At 33.7% G+C, this 17,047-nt stretch overlaps 3 protein-coding genes across 8 annotated transcripts; 2 read left to right on the top strand and 1 right to left on the bottom strand.

The window, feature by feature from the left end:
• The first annotated feature begins 1,054 nt into the window (after window positions 1-1,054).
• Window positions 1,055-5,205, top strand: LOC123676424 (polymerase delta-interacting protein 2). Its single transcript, XM_045612302.1, has 7 exons — window positions 1,055-1,188; window positions 1,249-1,389; window positions 1,512-1,770; window positions 1,933-2,110; window positions 2,165-2,328; window positions 3,060-3,265; window positions 5,025-5,205. The coding sequence occupies exons 2-7, from the start codon at window positions 1,310-1,312 to the stop codon at window positions 5,131-5,133; spliced, it is 996 nt and encodes a 331-aa protein (XP_045468258.1). The 5' UTR covers window positions 1,055-1,188; window positions 1,249-1,309; the 3' UTR covers window positions 5,134-5,205.
• Window positions 5,206-7,310: 2,105 nt separating this feature from the next.
• On the bottom strand, window positions 7,311-12,920 carry LOC123674941 (arginine/serine-rich coiled-coil protein 2). 5 transcript variants are annotated; one of them, XM_045610116.1, is made up of 6 exons: window positions 12,731-12,920; window positions 12,434-12,544; window positions 11,046-11,260; window positions 10,068-10,324; window positions 9,779-10,009; window positions 7,311-7,684 (listed from the first exon to the last, which is right to left on the bottom strand). In XM_045610116.1, exons 1-6 carry the CDS (start codon window positions 12,794-12,796, stop codon window positions 7,488-7,490), a joined length of 1,077 nt encoding a protein of 358 aa, XP_045466072.1. In that variant the 5' UTR covers window positions 12,797-12,920; the 3' UTR covers window positions 7,311-7,487. The 5 variants fall into 5 exon arrangements, with proteins under 5 accessions (XP_045466072.1, XP_045466071.1, XP_045466074.1 ...); XM_045610115.1 differs by having other exon boundaries at window positions 9,779-10,012; window positions 12,731-12,919; XM_045610118.1 differs by having other exon boundaries at window positions 11,046-11,242; window positions 12,731-12,919.
• Window positions 12,921-13,150: 230 nt separating this feature from the next.
• On the top strand, window positions 13,151-15,930 carry LOC123674942 (solute carrier family 35 member G1). 2 transcript variants are annotated; one of them, XM_045610121.1, is made up of 2 exons: window positions 13,151-13,332; window positions 13,389-15,930. In XM_045610121.1, the coding sequence occupies exon 2, from the start codon at window positions 13,404-13,406 to the stop codon at window positions 14,436-14,438; it is 1,035 nt and encodes a 344-aa protein (XP_045466077.1). In that variant the 5' UTR covers window positions 13,151-13,332; window positions 13,389-13,403; the 3' UTR covers window positions 14,439-15,930. The 2 variants fall into 2 exon arrangements, with proteins under 2 accessions (XP_045466077.1, XP_045466078.1); XM_045610122.1 differs by having other exon boundaries at window positions 13,376-15,930.
• Window positions 15,931-17,047: the final 1,117 nt, after the last annotated feature.

Below are 17,047 nucleotides of genomic sequence, written 5' to 3'. Positions count from 1 at the left end.
TTCATTATCCTTTATATTCATTTGATACTTAACAAAAATCAGAGATTCAAACTAAAAAAAAATCTTCAACCATGTTGGAGCACTGAGGTGACACAAGCGACCGACAACTTGTGCAGAGAGATTCAGAGTCCGATTCACCACTTCCCATATGTTGCAGTATCGTAGCTATAGTGCCGAGGGCACGCCGAGCCTTGGTATTCCGCCCTCTCAACTCGCTTGCGCGCTCTCTCTCCCCGAGTATACCTTTGCACCTCCTACCCTGGGATACCGTCGGTACTAGCGGCGTTTACGCCATTGTTCTGAAACCCTGAAACTCCCCCCGAAACTGGGACCATGCTACGCCCGTGAGGACAACGAAATTTTTTCAATATATCATGCTCGTGTTTTCAGTAGATATCAAATTGTGTGTGATACGCGAATAAATAGTTCTTGATGGATTTTAATGCATTTGATAAAATTACCATGGAATGAAAACATAACTCGCTATTTAAACAGCGAAGAATATCCGACACAAAATGGCGAAGGCGTCTAGCGGCCCTGAAAATCGTTGGTTGAATAAGTATCTACTATTATATATTATACACATCTATAAACTAATTATTGAATTTCAGTCAATTGAACTGTTGAGCAAATAATAGGGTGAAAAAACTCAACAATAAATGAAAGAAAGATAAAAACAATATCATGTGATCAACGGTGTTGAACGCCTTTGCTAGATCCAGAAATATAGGTAAAGTCTTTTCCAATCTGACCAAGCACCAATAATATCTTCTACAAAAGTTCAGAAGCAGAACCGATTGATTAAGTACTATATTATTATTCTTTGCTTGAACAATATTCCTTTCATTGTGATGATAGCCTGATAGGTATATAAAAATATATCTTCAAGAGGGTGCAACATCCTGTAGAAAAAGACATTTCAGCATCTTGCACGAATTTCTTTAAAGCGGGATAAAATCGGATCGGGGAACCCCGAGAACGCAAACCAGCGAAACCATCCACATATTTGTAGCGAGTGTAGAGCCGGCATTAGCCTACATGGTGGATACGGAGGTTGGTCTATGCCTTAGATTTAGAACATTAATAATTATTCTAAAGTCTATGCAAAACACAACAATCAGTTGTCAACCTCCAAATGTCAAGTTTGTAAATAAAACCAGAAATATTTTGCATGAAATTTTCAATCACGTAATAAAATGAAATCTTATTATAGCTGCTTGTTTTCTCATAAAAATATTTCCATTTCAGAGTTTAATGGTCCTATTTGGATAAGCTTGAAATCATTTGAGACGAAAATAGAAAATGAATCATGGACTCCCTAAAAATTGTTTTTGGAAGAAAGCAATTCTTATTCGCTAAAACCCTGATTAATAAACGTACCTACGCCAGGTAGCCAATTTTATTTATAATAGAATATCATATACAATATATTAACAAAAGAGTAATTTCCAGAATTTATTGATGTACATCTTACTATAGTCGCTGTAAAATAAAAATAAATCTGCTTTTAGATTAGCTGAGGTTGGTAGATTAGAATCTCCCAAATTGGGGGGAAAGTATGAAACAGGGCAGCTTATTTTACATCGTGTGTTTGGATACAGAGGTGTTGTTTTATTTCCATGGATAGCCAGGGTCTATGATCGCGATATACCACAACAAAAGGAAGATAATGGTGAAGCGCTAGGCAGTCGTGGACTCGGAAAAGAGGTTAAAGGAAGGACACATTCATTTTACCAAGTTTTGATAGACCAAAGAGATTGTCCCTATATTGTAAGCATTCATTTTGTTGAATTATTTCCAACAACAAACATTAAAAATTACTACTATCACTAGAATAATATTTGTGCTTAGAATACTTTGTGTAACATGAACGATTCATATTCTTCTAAATTTAGCTGTGTTTATCCTCTAACTGCATAGATTTTATTCTAGAGAGCCCAAACAGAAGCAGTTACATTTTTGGGGAATCAAGAATCCTCCAGAAGTTTATATGCTATCCCAGGACTAGACTACGTTGCTCATGAAGATATAATGCCATATTCAAGTGTTGAAAAAAGTCCCTTGCAGCATGAGTTATTTGATAAATTTTTAGAGTATGACAAAACTAGAGGTCAGTTATAAGGCTCCTTTAATTCTTCATATAACTCACACATAATGCGTTTAGATCCTCCATTTGTTGCTCACGAAACCTTACGTGCTTGGCAGAAGAAGAACCATCCTTGGTTGGAGCTCTCAGATGTCCACAAAGAAACCACAGAGAACATTCGAGTTACTGTGATACCTTTTTACATGGGATGTAGAGAATCTCATGCTAATTCTGTATATTGGGTAAGTATTTCATGTGTTGATAGGCTATACACTGCTCCAAAAAATTAACTCACCAGAATTAAATTCTGGAATAACAAAACACACTTAATGTCAATTAAATGCTAGATTTTTTTTTCTGGAAATTTTTTGTTTACAAGTTGAAAAGAACCTATGATTAAAAAATTTCAAAATTTCAAGAAAAAAATCTGACATATTTAAAAAAAGGTTAGATTATTTTTTTTGAAATGTTAAAATTTTTGTTCATAGCTTCTTTTCAACTTGTAAATAGAAATGTATACAGGTTTCTGCAACTGAGTCTGCAAATTTTCATTTTCAAACTTTGAAAAACTGTTTTTCATACCATATATATCACTGGTCCCTTTCAGATATACTGTCCCAAAGAGTAACTTAAGAATTAATAATATTTGACCAGAAATAAATATTTTCAAGGCGAGGGTTGGTATGAGTTATCTCCTATTAAATTGAACACCCTGTGTCACCAAAAATATTTTTATTGTATAGTTCTCAACTACTAAGGTAAATATAAAGAGATTTCTATCTCTTTCCCAATGTGAGATATGGAGTACTGTCCTCTGTTGCAGGACCCTGTATAACGAAAGGAAGTAGATGTTTTCAACTTCATTATTGATCTGAAGGAAACTATCTGGAATGTCTCAAAAATTGAATATTTAAAATAATGCTAGTGATGCATTAATTTATCGGAGCACGGTATTTCAAAACTCTTCTTGCAGTGGAGATACTGTATAAGATTGGAGAACTTAGGACATCTGAGCGTACAACTGCGAGAAAGGCACTGGCGTATCTTTTCACTGTCAGGTACTTTGGAAACTGTAAGGGGTCGAGGAGTTGTAGGACAAGAACCTGCTCTAACAAAGTCCATGCCTGCTTTTCAGTACAGCAGTCATGTGAGTTTACAGGCTCCTAGCGGTCATATGTGGTAAGAAAAAGAAATTCTCCTATTATAGTACAGTGGACCCCCGATAATCCGGCCCCTGTCTAATCCGGCGCCCCCTGTAATCCGACATGACATGACATTGATGAATATTTCAAAGCTTCATAATTTGATATAGTATTCACTACATGATTTTGATTAATAATTCTTGATTATTTTGGTAGATATGTATGTATGTGCATTTATGCTTATTTTTATAATAAAACGTAAGCTCTCAATTGTTATTTAATTCGACTAATTCGACTTACATAAATTAAGTCTGATTTGTACTTCAAAGTACATACATATGTACGTATAAAATATATTGACTCTCGTCATTAGATATGTAATTTGTCGGAATACAAGGTACTCTTTCGTAAAAAAATCCGGACTATAGGGGTCTTAGGCAGTGCTCTATAATCCGACAAATTCGATAGTCCGACACTGCCCTGCATAATGTTTGCCGGATTACCGGGGGTCCACTGTATATTTATTTTGGCAAAGGCATGACGTCACGCATGGCAAATTTGAGATGCTAACTGCATCCATTTTCAAAATGCACACAAATCCGGGCTTTTTCTAAAGTAAGTGTTGTCCACTTTTTGCTATGTTGCTGATGTACATACTTATTTCTGTTTATTTGTATTCATTGGAATTATAATAAAGTGTTCAGGACCAACAGACGTTAACTTTGATGACCTTTTTGCAAGTTCATCGTCTTTCTCCTTTCCTTCATATGATAAATGTAAACAACAACAATAAACATGATGGTTTGTTGGTAGATGTGAAATAGGAATAAATGAGGATATCCAAATTATTCGGTTTTTGCAAACTAATGTTATATAGGGTGTTTTTTTTCGAGGTATATAACTTTAAGTTATTCAAGATGGCGACCGATTTAACAGCTGTCAAGTGATTTATTCCTAGTTTGGTTTGGCAATTCATCATGAATAGACTCACGCCTGAACAACGCTTGCAAATAGTGCAATTTTATTTCGAAAATAATGGTTCTGTGCGGAATACGTATCACGCACTACGTCCATTTTATTTTGTTTAGCGATGAAGCGCACTTCTGGTTGAATGGGTACGTCAACAAACAAAATTGCCGCATTTGGGATGAAGCAAATCCTCAAATGTATGTCGAAACCCCCATTACATCCAGAAAAACTGACTGTTTGGTGCGCTTTATGGGCTGGTGGAATCATTGGTCCGTACTTCTTCAAAAACGATGATCTTGTGATTTAACATCGCTAGACTACTTTCTGTGGGGCTATGTAAAGTTATTGGTCTATGCGGATAAGTCACAAACCCTTGACCATTTGGAAGACAACATGTGCCGATATACGGCCACAAATGTTGGAAAAAGTCATCGAAAATTGGACGTCCAGATTGGACTACATCCGAGCCAGCCGTGGCGGTTATATGCCAGAAATCATATTTAAAATGTAATGCCACAAGATTATCTTGCGGATAAATAAAATTCATGTCAATCGAATAATCCATCGTTGTTTTATTGCAATTTAAAGTTCTATAGCTCTAAAAAAAACACCCTTTATATCTAACTCTTGAGATGAACGAAATATCATACCGTATATCCGCTTCATATCAGCCTCCTTCATTAAAGTGGAACTATACAAAGAAAATTTAAATGAATACCTTGCAAGACTACACAAGCAACAAATATAAAATTGAATGATAAAAATATAATATAATATAGACTAACAGGTTGCTTTTGAGAATGAACAAAATAGTTCAATATTTTCAGGGGAACATTCAGAATGGAAAGAGAGGATGGATACACATTTGACTGCAGGATTCCACCGTTCTCTTTAGAGAGCAAAGCAGACAATGTCCCTGCAACTCCACCACACTGAAACGACTGAATTTTTTTAGTTTGAATATTTTACTATATATTCATTTGAATTTAATAAATTATCTGTGGAATATTTCTTGACAATTATTGATAATATATTCCTTCATTCATGCGCCAATTGCACCCTTGGAAACCACATAAGTGTATGTAGGTATACATGTGGTCTCCAAAGGTGCAATTGGCGCATGAATGATGAGTGCTCAAAAGCACGTCAATGCATTCCTCTTTTTTATGACATTGAATCAAGTCTGTCAGCTTATTTGAGGGTGCAAATATTCAAGTGTTTCTGATCTGACAGCCTTTTGAATTATCATTGTGAGGAGGGATTTTTTTCGGTTTTTTGCATGGAGGATCGATTGATGTGTAAGGTTCTTCCTCAATGATTTGGTGCATAATGGCATATTTTGAAATGAAAACAATCGATTCTTTCAAGCCATGCATTTTCATATACCTTCTTGTCCTTTGAAAATTTCTTTCAAAAAGGTTATGGTATGTCGTAGAAGTTTTGACTTCACAACCCTGAGTTAAATACACTGCGCAAAAAAATTAACGCACATTATGGAAATCTCAAATTTATTCTACAACTGAAGGTGTTCACAATGATAATTATTATTTCTATCAGAATTATGCATGCATATGTTATTCACTTTCAACGTTTTTCTTCAATACAGATGTTTTTTCCCACCAGGAATAAAAAAAGATGAGATTATCAGATTTTTAATGTATTGGCTCCCTTCTGAAATCAGTTGTTCTCGATCAATTCTAGTGATCAATAGTTTTTCTTTCGTTTGATTTTCTACCCTCGATCGCTATGCAACGCGAAACACGCAATTTGACCCAAGAGGAATGTGCCCAAGCGGTAGTTTTGCGAGAAGAAGGGTGGACATACACAAGAATTGCAGAAAGGTTTGGAGTTTCCCATACAGGTGTGTCCAGAATGTTGCAGCGATTCAGGGAGACAGGTATGAATGTCCGAAGACCAGGCCTGGGTAGACCACGAGTAACAACTGCCATTCAAGAACGTTACTTGAGAGTTTCTTCGTTGAGACAACGGTTTGCAACCGCTCGCCTCCTTCAAAATCAGCTTGAGCAAATTAGCACTCAGACAATAAGAAATCGCCTCAGAGAATATGATTTAAGGCCTCGTGTCGCGGCAAGAGGCCCAGCTCTTACCCCAGCCCCCATCGAAGGGCGGGTTAATGAATTTTGCGAGAGAGCATATCCGTTGGGAAGAGGCTGATTAGGAAAGAGTTCTCTTCACAGATGAGTCTAGATTCTGCCTCTACCATTGTGATCGACGTTCCCTTCTATACAGACATCCACATGAAAGATATGCTCAGTGCAATTTCCTGAATACTACTGGTTTCTGAGGAGGATCGATTATGGTATGGGGTGGAATATCTTTGACTGCTCGCACAGACCTAGTGGTCGTTGATAATGGAGCTATGAATGCTGATAGGTATATAAGGAACATTCTTGAAAAGCATGTAGTGCCATTTGCCCCATACATTGGTGAAAATTTCATTTTTATGGACGATAATGCCAGACCCCATCGTGCGCGCATCGTTCAGGAGTACCTTGAAGAGGTTCAAGTCTCTCGAATGGAGTAGCCAGCAAGAAGTCCAGATCTCAATCCGATTGAGCAGGTTTGGGACAACCTCAATAGAAGGCTGAGAAGTTCAGGAAATCATCCAGCTACTCTTAATGACTTAGGAATCCAACTCAGAGAAATCTGGGAAAGATTAGATCAGAACATTTTAAGATCACTCATTTTGAGTATGAACCGTCGTTGCCGAGCTGTAATCAACGCAAGGGGAGGAAATACCAAGTATTAAATCACTTATCAGCATTCCAGTATTTTGAAAATTGTTTATTTCTCTTCTTTCACATAACATTCGGTGAAATCCTGAAATTTTCTTCCATTTAATGTGTCTTGTTTCGTTCACAACCTTCCCGAAAGAACATAAAAAATAAGTTATAAAGTCAATGTAGAGTTAACTTTCATTAAAATTGAGATTTTCAGAATGTGCGTTAATTTTTTTGCGCAGTGTATGTAAATTGACAAATAATAAAAATTAGTTTATAAATGTCTGAGAATTTTAAATGAGCTATTGCACAATGCTTTATTGTTATAATTTGCACATCTAACCTTGACAAAAATTCGAAATAAACACATAATCCTTAATAATAATATATTATGTCAACAGACTTCGCAAAACTAAAACACAATTTAAGCTATTACATGAAAACCTTGTGTCAAATTAAAGTTGCTAATATATTACAATTCCTTAGGTACAGAGCAAATTAAAAGAATAAAAATCAATAAATTCTTTAAAGTATTTTACAAGCACTCTACTAGCGCGGATAATTACTGCTGAATCCCAGTCCTACACCTCTCATGGTGTGAGTAGCGGTTCTTGCAACCTCATATTGTTGTTCCATAGAACTGAACATTTCTTCCTGTTTCTTTATGATGTCCACTGGAGGAACAGGCGCAGCATCTGGCTGGCCCTTAATACCCATCAATCGTTTGAACTTACTAGCTACTTTGCCTGAAAAAAAAATTGATAAAATGTTAGAAAAACATACAATCAACATTCAGACAAGGAACACATTTACCATATAAGTAATAACCAGAGATGAATCTGCATGTGTAGAACTCATTTTGATAACGGCATAACATGTTGTGCCTCAAATAAAATATTTTGGGGTGTAATAAAAGTTATAGGAATCTTCAAGAATAATGAGGAAATCACTGACTTGAAGTCAGCTTTTTAGCGCTATACAGGGTGTCCCAAACTCGATGGCCTATTAGACGTTTCTGGAAAACTAATCATAATTTTGAGCTGAAAATTTGCATATTGGGGTTTGAGATAATGATCTTTCTCCCTAAAATATTTTCAGATCTCTATAACTTCCGGTTATACCGGAAACAGACTACTACTTCCTTATTTCACATGGCACACCCAGTATATTATTGCATTATTAGATAGCTTTTTTGATGGCAATTTCGGCAATATGCCATACCTTGGGTAAAAATTAAACGGTTCATGAGTTATTGGGATTCTTATGAAAAAAAAAGGTGGCGATGAAGACTCACATTTTTTTGAATATTTCAGCAGAAAAAGCCTTTTTCGAAAAAAAATTGTTTCGTTTCGATTACGCAAATACGTAGTATTATAAGACTGTTTTCAGCTTGGACCAAGTATGTACAGGGTGTTTATAAGAGGATCATGAACTTGGACAACTCAAATTCATCAAAACTCAAGATTTTCAAATTAGAACCTATATTTTTTATTATTTCAGTCGATTCTACGTAAAAAAATAGTGGGGGTTACTTCAGCAAACCCTATACCTAAAATGAATACTTAAAGAGTTATCGGGGAAAAACTTCAAATGAGGAAAAACCGCTATTTATAACTGTGGGAATAACTGTTTGTTACATCCGCAAAACACAGAAAGAAAATAAAATTCGATGTTTGGATAACTAAATTTTACATTTCATGAATTTTAATTAATTTTTCGTTGGTATTGTTGAGAAATTCATAAACCAATACAATTTTCAATTACGAATTCTTGATATGTCAAATTTAGTTATGAAAACATCGAATTTTATTTTCTTTCTGTGTTTTTTTAGAAATTGGAACAAAATTGTTGTGCCCACAGCTGCGCTACATACTAATTTGAGAATGTTTAAGAAAGAGCTAAAGTCGATTGTTAATCGTTATATCTAATGAAACTATATTTTTCTGATGCTAAATTTGTGTGTTCTTATATTTGCAAGAAATTGTTTTTCATTTCATATTGCTGTTTTTGTGTTAGCAAATTTGTTAGTACTGGAATTTTTCTTTTCGTATGATTTTGTAAAAAGGATCTTTGACATAATCATTGGTCCGTTGACATTGAATAAATAAATAAATAATCCTTTATTTACTGCATTTACTGAAAAGCAGAAAGCTAGGTTGAGTAGAGTAATTTATAATGAATCAAGTAGTGGGAATAATTTAGTATGCCTTGTTCCATTGTACAATTTTCTTAGTTTTAGTTAGTACCTGTTAATTTCTAAAAATTACAACATTGTTGCCGAAACGTCGTTAAACAGAGTAAAGATTTTGTGGCTTAGAGGGTAGTAAGGTAGTAAGATGCATAGAATACTTGGTGTGTGTACTGATTCGATTTTGTTTCAGACCTTTGAGATATCCTCCGGTTGCTTTGATGTTCTTCTTGACCAAAGTTCTGTAAGGTGGGGCTCTTCAGAAATGTTCGATTCCCCCCTATCTGCCTGGCGCCGTTTAAAAATGAAATACTGATTTTAGACTTTACAAACTTCCACAATAAATTACAATTCAAAATGGAATGAATGAATGGAATATAATGACAAAGTATAGAAGATTGTTTCGAGCATAGAATATAAAATAATATTGTTCTATACTCAAAGGTCACGAGAGCCGAGAATCGTGAGAAATGTCAAATATAAACGATGTATGCGCCATCTGAAACAGACGCGATCCCTCGAAATCAAGTAGGTATAAATCTGAAAAATCTCCCGTTTTGTCTGAAAGTTTTACAGGTATAAGTAGACACACCATGTTTTCTATGCATCTTAGAGGGTGTTACTTCAACTTCATATGATTGTTTCAACATACCGTCTTGATCTTGAGCAAACGTAGTAGCTTCCCAGATTTTGGTAACTCTAGTCGAAGTTGAAGCTGGAGAAGTGCTTTGTCCTTGTCCATGATCAGTTTCTTGCTGCTTCTGAGGCTCTTTTTTCTGCCAAAGCAGCTTACGTTTCTCAATCTGATCTCTGTATTTTCCCGTTATACCTGGCATGAAGAATCTACTTCCACCCTGATTGTCTGTTGATGTTTCTGAGGATTCTGCTGAGAAAATAATATTTGAAAAAGTCATCGGAAGATAATATTTGAGCATACTAACCATTTCTTGAACTGTTGTTTTTGGGGTAGCCATACCTCCTTTGTGGTCCTCCATATCTTCCCCTTGAACGAGATCTAGATCTCCTTGACCTGTCTCGTTTTGGCGATCTGCTGAATCTCCTTTCTCTACTGGTAGACCTCCTTCTGTCCCTACTGCTAGATCTTCTCTTGTCCCTACTTGACGATCTACGACTTTTTCTATCTCTATAGCTGTCTCTTTTATAATCTCGACTGTATCTATCAGACTTAGATCCGTACCTAGAGTATATTAATTTTGATGAATTCTTAAATAATTTTTCACCTATAAGAATTTGCTCAATCTATTTGTTTGTTTTCAAAATGCTTCGAGGTAAAGCTCAATAAACTTTTTTTTTTTTTCCCAAGTACTGAAGATAATTCTTGAAGTTATGTAATTGATCAACTATTTCGGAGATATATACGACTCCTGTTAAGAGTCAACATAAGATGAGAAGTAATTTCCTCAGAACAACAAAGTCACAGAACTCCTCAGCATCAGTTCAAAAAATACTATTTAAATGATATAATCAATGATGACAATTTTAAAAGTATGTGCCGTAACCTATGAAAATGCTTGGAACTCAATTGATGTTTATGTATTTTTGTTATTTATTTTGAACTTTATTTACACAAGTGAAATTAATTTAATTTTAAAGGTTCAAATATTATGTTATCTATGCTTCTGATCTTGAAATTGAGTATGAAGCTTGAAATTGTTATAACATACAAATTTTCAATTAGGTCTGATCAATTGTCACTGAAATATTGTTTTTTTTTTCGATAATATGATAATCTCCTTGAATTGTCTATGGTTCTGATGAAGCTATTCACATGAAATTTTGCACAAAGTTTGAAATCTCAGACTTTCACTCAACAATGACATGTAGTATTGACAATTTTTCAAATTTCAGTGTTTTAATTTTCAAACCATGATTATGATGTGAATAAAAAATTCACCTACCTATCATCTTTCCTTTCTCTCATTTTATCCTCATCCTTCCTCTCTCTACTTCTACTTCTATCCCTATATCTATCGTCTCCTCTTCTATTCCTGCAATTTTCTCTAGATCTGTCATCATAAGGACTGTTCTTTCGCTTTTCATCTCCGCTGCCCTTATCTCTATTGTCCCTGCCGTTACGAGAGCCATCAGTTGATTCCTGTTGAAAAATTCTAACCTAAATGAAAATAACATTAATATGGGCATATCGGATGTAATTAAAGATATTTTATTATATAAGATGAACTGATAATATTTTGAATCAGTCCTTGACATTAAATGATATACAAGAAACGAAAATTCCTCATAGTATCAACCACTTTATTATTTTGAAGCTTTGAGTTCAGACCATTCGAAGCAATTCGATTGCATTAGTCTTTATCGAGTCTTTTGGATGTCAAGGAACTAAAAAGAATCCATTTAATTATAAACTTGTTTGCAGGGTGATTGAAAATTCATCTCATTACACAATTCTGAGAAAAAAATATTAAATTCATCATACTTCCATAACGGAGATAAAAGGTGAACAACTTTAAAGAAGATTCAATTTCTTCAAAGCATTATGTATCCTAGTGTTTCTTTGACTATTTTTCTCTCCCTTCATTATTCCTAAAGATGAGTTTTCAAGATAAAATGCACTCAAAAATCAAATATAATGAATTTCTTTTTGATTCCCTTACTAAAAAGAGCATATATTTTTTATAGAGTAGGAAAAGTGTAAAAATCGTGCAATAAAATACATTTTTTTGTAATAACATTGGAATATTTTATCTTTCCGAAATATATACTTATATATTCTTTGCCAATACCAATACCTGTTAAAAGTACAAAAATGTCGTAAGGGGGCTCTAGCCCCCCTCCTGAATACTCACCAATGAGAAGTTGGTAGCAACAACGATCAGAACAACTTGGTGTCGAGGCTAGGTCTCTTGATACCACTTTACGTCTTTATAATATATTAACAGAGGTAAGTTAATATCAAAATATTTATTACTAAATTATTGAAAAAAAAATTGAGGGAGATTTTTTTCAGAATGATTGAAGTCAAACGATCAATGCGATTTAGGCCTAAGGCTTAATCAAGAAGTTTCCAATGATATTGGTACTCTGATATCTGTGAAAAATATCTCAAATTCAAACAGAAAAGAGGAATATTATAATACATTTCAGATGAAACTTATTATGAAAAATTGTAGTTAATATCCATCTAGTTTATTTCAAATATGGAGTAGATTATGATAAACATCTGGACATACAAAAATTTTTTCCTATTCAAAACTCAATCCTATTTTGAACTTGAAATATTTATCAATTCATACATATACAGCCTATATGTGAATGTTATCATTACCTCACTCAAGTCCATCTGAACTTCTTCATAATTAGCATCAGCTTGGTTTTCCAAACGAGTGGACTGCTTTATTTGTGGATCTCTCTTGTTCGGTCCAACTTGATGGCAGTCCTGTCAATGTAATGATGATCGAACTGATATTCATACAGATTTTTAGTAAAATTCATAGCAAGGTATAGGGGAAACAACATTTAAGAAGCACTTGTAGTCAATCGATATAGATATTTCGGAATCGTAAACGTTTTAAACATTCATGAAAAAATCAATGAAAATCAGAAAGAGAATTGCTGAAATTACCTTCGACTGCTCATCAGAGGAATCGTCATAATCATCATCACTTCCATAGTTGGCCAAAGAATCCATTTTTCACCTAGTTCACTTAAACTTAGATAATAAATCTTTAAAAATACTAAAAATTTATTTTTGCCTAAAATTCTTCCTCCTTGTTTATGATTCTTGCTCTTCCTTTCATCCTAATCGATGTAATTAATATTTAGTCATAGAATAAACACCACAGAACCCAATTATATCTTCCCTTTTGTGAACTACGATTTCCTCCTTTCTTAACATTCAAAAAACAATGGATCAATAGTTATTTTACTAACATTTCAGAATGAATTGATAAAAACTAAATATAGAAAGCAAAATATAATTGCATTAGATCTGCAATCAAGAAAAAAAGAAAAAGAAATCTCTATCTTTGACAGTACTGTCTGTCAAAGTCTATATTATAATAATTTATCAATATATAAATAAATAACATACCAACTAACAATTTATTGATATGATTTTAAAATTTGACAAAAGTTATTATCAGTTCTGAGATGAAATTTCGTTTAAATGTAATTGAAAATAAGTTTTGTAGTATTCACCAATAAGACTGACAAATTCCCAGTATTGTGAGTAAAAATGATTACTTCAATTAATTGGTGATATTTTCAGAATCAATTTTCAGAAAATCTTGTCCATAATGTCTGATAATGTAGAGCTTCAGCAATTAGTGGATGAAGATGAGAGTGAAGAACCTAAAAGTGAGGAGAACGCATGGAAATTCAGCAGTTTTCATTGCCCTTATCTGGGATTGTTACTAGCAACATTAAGTTCCCTCTTTTTTTCATTATGTTCAGTAATAGTGAAATTTACAACAGACATAGATCCAATGGCTCTTGCAGCATATAGGTATTTAGGTGTATTATTACCAGCTATTCCTATTGTGATATATCGTCAGGAAGAAATTCTGCCTAAGGGAAAAAGAATAATACTTTTTTTGAGATCCTTTACAGGAACAGCGGCTTTGATGCTGAGCTTTTATGCTTTTCGCCACATGCCTTTGGCAGATGCATCAGTAATTGTATTTTCTGTACCAGTATTCACAGCAATTTTTGCTAAAATGTTTCTTAAAGAACCTTGTGGAATATTTAATATTTTTTCTGTGATTTTAACATTGATTGGTGTTGTTCTTATCACTAGACCCACATCACTTTTTGGAAATACAGTTGAATCTTTGGGGAATTCAAATGAAAAGACAGATATTTGGGTTGGTGTAGCAGCATTTTCTGCTACTTTATTTGGTGCAAATGCTTATGTGTTGCTTCGAGCTCTCAAGTCCATACATTTTTCTGTAATAATGACAAATTTTGGATCATTTGCACTGGTTCAGTGTGTAATGGTGAGTTTTTTTATCGGTGCCCTATGTTTACCCCCTTGCGGATCTGACAGATACCTTATTGTAGCTTTGGCAATTTTCAGTTTTCTTGGGCAGATATTGTTAACTCTAGCCTTACAGTTAGAACAAGCTGGTCCAGTGGCCATAGCTAGAAGTAGCGATATTGTTTTTGCTTTCATATGGCAGGTAATGTTTTTCAATGAGATTCCTAATATGTTTTCAATAGGTGGGGCCATTTTAGTCATGAGTTCAGTTCTTTTGACAGGTTTGAGGAAGTGGATTCTTTCATTACCTCACGATGCTAGTCTTAGGAGGAAACTTTATGTTTTGACAAAATAAAGTTGTTCCTTTAGTGTTTTTATAGTATTTTTGTTAGATATATTTTTCAGGAATGATACATTCATTGTATTGATTTCAATTTTCAATATTGGTGAATTCTTGATACACCATTTCTATGTGTTCTATAGTTTCTTGGAAGTCAGGTGCAGTATTATACGTTTTTATGAAAACTTAATATTCTAGTCATATTATACTAAGTCCAATCTTGCTAAGGTGAAAGGAGCTTCTGAGGGTTTTTCAGAAATCATTTTAATTTGTAAATGGAATGTTATACAATATTCCTGTTATATATTTACAAATATGTAATAGTAATTTTTCAATCTCAAATACTGAATGGATATGAAAGAACTTTGCAATTTCAGTTATTGAATAGAGTTCCATTGTTTCTTGGAAGTCAGGTTCAGTATTATACGTTTTTATGAAAACATAATATTCTAGTCATATTATACTAAGTCCATATTGCTAAGGTGAAAAGAGCTTCTGAGGGTTTTTCAGAAATCATTTTATTATGTAAATGGAATGTTATTCAATATTCCTGTTATATATTTACAAATATGTAATAGTAATTTTTCAATCTCAAATACTAAATGGATATGAAAGAACCTTGCAATTTCAGTTGTTGAAGAGAGGCATAAATTATGATATTATTGGTAATGCTGCTGATATCAACTATACAAATTTAAGATAGAGTTATTTCATTTGATTTTTGATGAAATTAAATTCAGCAAAAAAAAAATTACATGGATTTACTTCACATGATATCTGTGAATTACCTATATTCATCAACAATTAATTTGAAGGTTCTGACTAACAAATTGAATATTGCGACATAAAGCTTCAATTTGCAACATTCATCTCATTGAATGTTTTACTTTGCTTGTGGATATTATATATTTCATGAACAATTTTTTTTAGAAATTATAACATGGTTTATTAAATTACGATTATTACACTTCACAACATCAAACATATCAAATTTCTCTACTTAAAACAGAATAATGATGTATTATGTTGTTTAATTGGTTTTTAGTGGTATGATGTATCCAAACCAGTGTTGATTTATTTCATAACTAGACCGAGTTGGATATTATGTTTTTCCTATTTATCTGATCTATTTACAACATATGAATACTGTAGGCTATTCATATTAGAAGTACCATGACCTTATAAAACATTCAAGCATTGTTCAAGTTTAGGCGTGAGGTCATTTTATATTTAAAATGAATATACTATATATTTTATGTCTGTAATCTCAACATACTTTGTTTTCCAATGAAAAATTGGTTAAAATATTCCCTTTTTCGAAAAGAGATTTTCATATTTAATTATAACACTCAACTTTATATACATTTGAATAGTGGTTCAAGGCCTTGTATCATTTTAAAATTTTATTGTATGTTGGAATATAATCTAGTCATTTGTACCAATGTGATATAATTTATTTTTTATTTATTTGTGAAAAATAAAGATTTTCAGTAAGCTATAGCTTAAAGGGTTTTTGATGTTGAACCTTCCAAATATTTGTTATAATATAGATATTGAAACGTTTTGGGGTCATTATATTCATATATGTACAACTTTGTTTCCGCCTTTTTTTCCGAAATTCGATGCTTGATTGTAAAAAACTGGTTATACATTTATGATTCGAAGTATTGTCCATCGCTGGCAGTGATATACCCAGACATAAGCTTTGTGGGGGGAGGGGATTTAAAAAAAAAAAAAATTGATTATTCGTTTCCGATGTCTTTTGAATTTACAGACACTTCTTAAGATTGATTTTTAATTCGAGTAGTTCGGAGCTTTTACTTTAAAATCTCATTCATTTTTACCCAATTGTTTATTTTTATCATCAATTTGGAATTTTTAGCTGGTAAGTAAATAATAATTATGCTGACGAGAGTCAGATCAGATCAAACCTTTTGATATAACCGCTGGTTGAGGAATTCGTTAATTAAATTTTCACACAATTGAATTATTGAACGTTGTATCTAACTTATAATGGATATTCTTTCTTGGGGGTGGGATTTATCCCCCCCCCCCCTTACATACGCCACTGATCGCTGGTCACTACTTTCTCCTATCTTTCGGGCAACATACGAATCCCGCTTTGAAAAAACTGATCATCTTTTGAAACGATCCACAAATCGATCCGATTTTTACTTCTTCATTAGACCGGAAGTACTGTTCAGCCAGGCCGTGTGCCATTGATCGAAACAAGTGATGGTCCGAGGGAGGAACGTCTGGAGACTTTATTCATGTCTCTGTTTGTATTGCGATCGTTTGTCTTTCAATGCTCGGCTCAAACGCATTAATGCATTCGATAACGATCGCCTGTGATTGTTTCAGTTGGCTGTAACCACTCATGACACAATACGTCGAGCTGGTCCCACCAAATACTGAGAATGACCTTGGAACCGTGAATATTCGGTTTACCCGTCGACGTGGAAGCACGGCCGGGATATCCCCATGATTTTCTGCGCTTGGGATTATCGTAATGAACCCATTTTTCGTCTCTAGTTACAATGCGATGCAGAAATCCGTTTCGACTTTTTTGTTATTCTTGGGTGTAAAAAATGAAACGCTGTCATAAACAAAATATTTGTCTTATT

Source organism: Harmonia axyridis, chromosome 3, assembly GCF_914767665.1.
Source record: "Harmonia axyridis chromosome 3, icHarAxyr1.1, whole genome shotgun sequence".
NCBI classification, from domain to species: domain Eukaryota; kingdom Metazoa; phylum Arthropoda; class Insecta; order Coleoptera; family Coccinellidae; genus Harmonia; species Harmonia axyridis.
The sequence above is the reverse complement of the archived record's forward strand: the minus strand, read 5'-3'. Positions and strand labels throughout refer to the sequence as shown.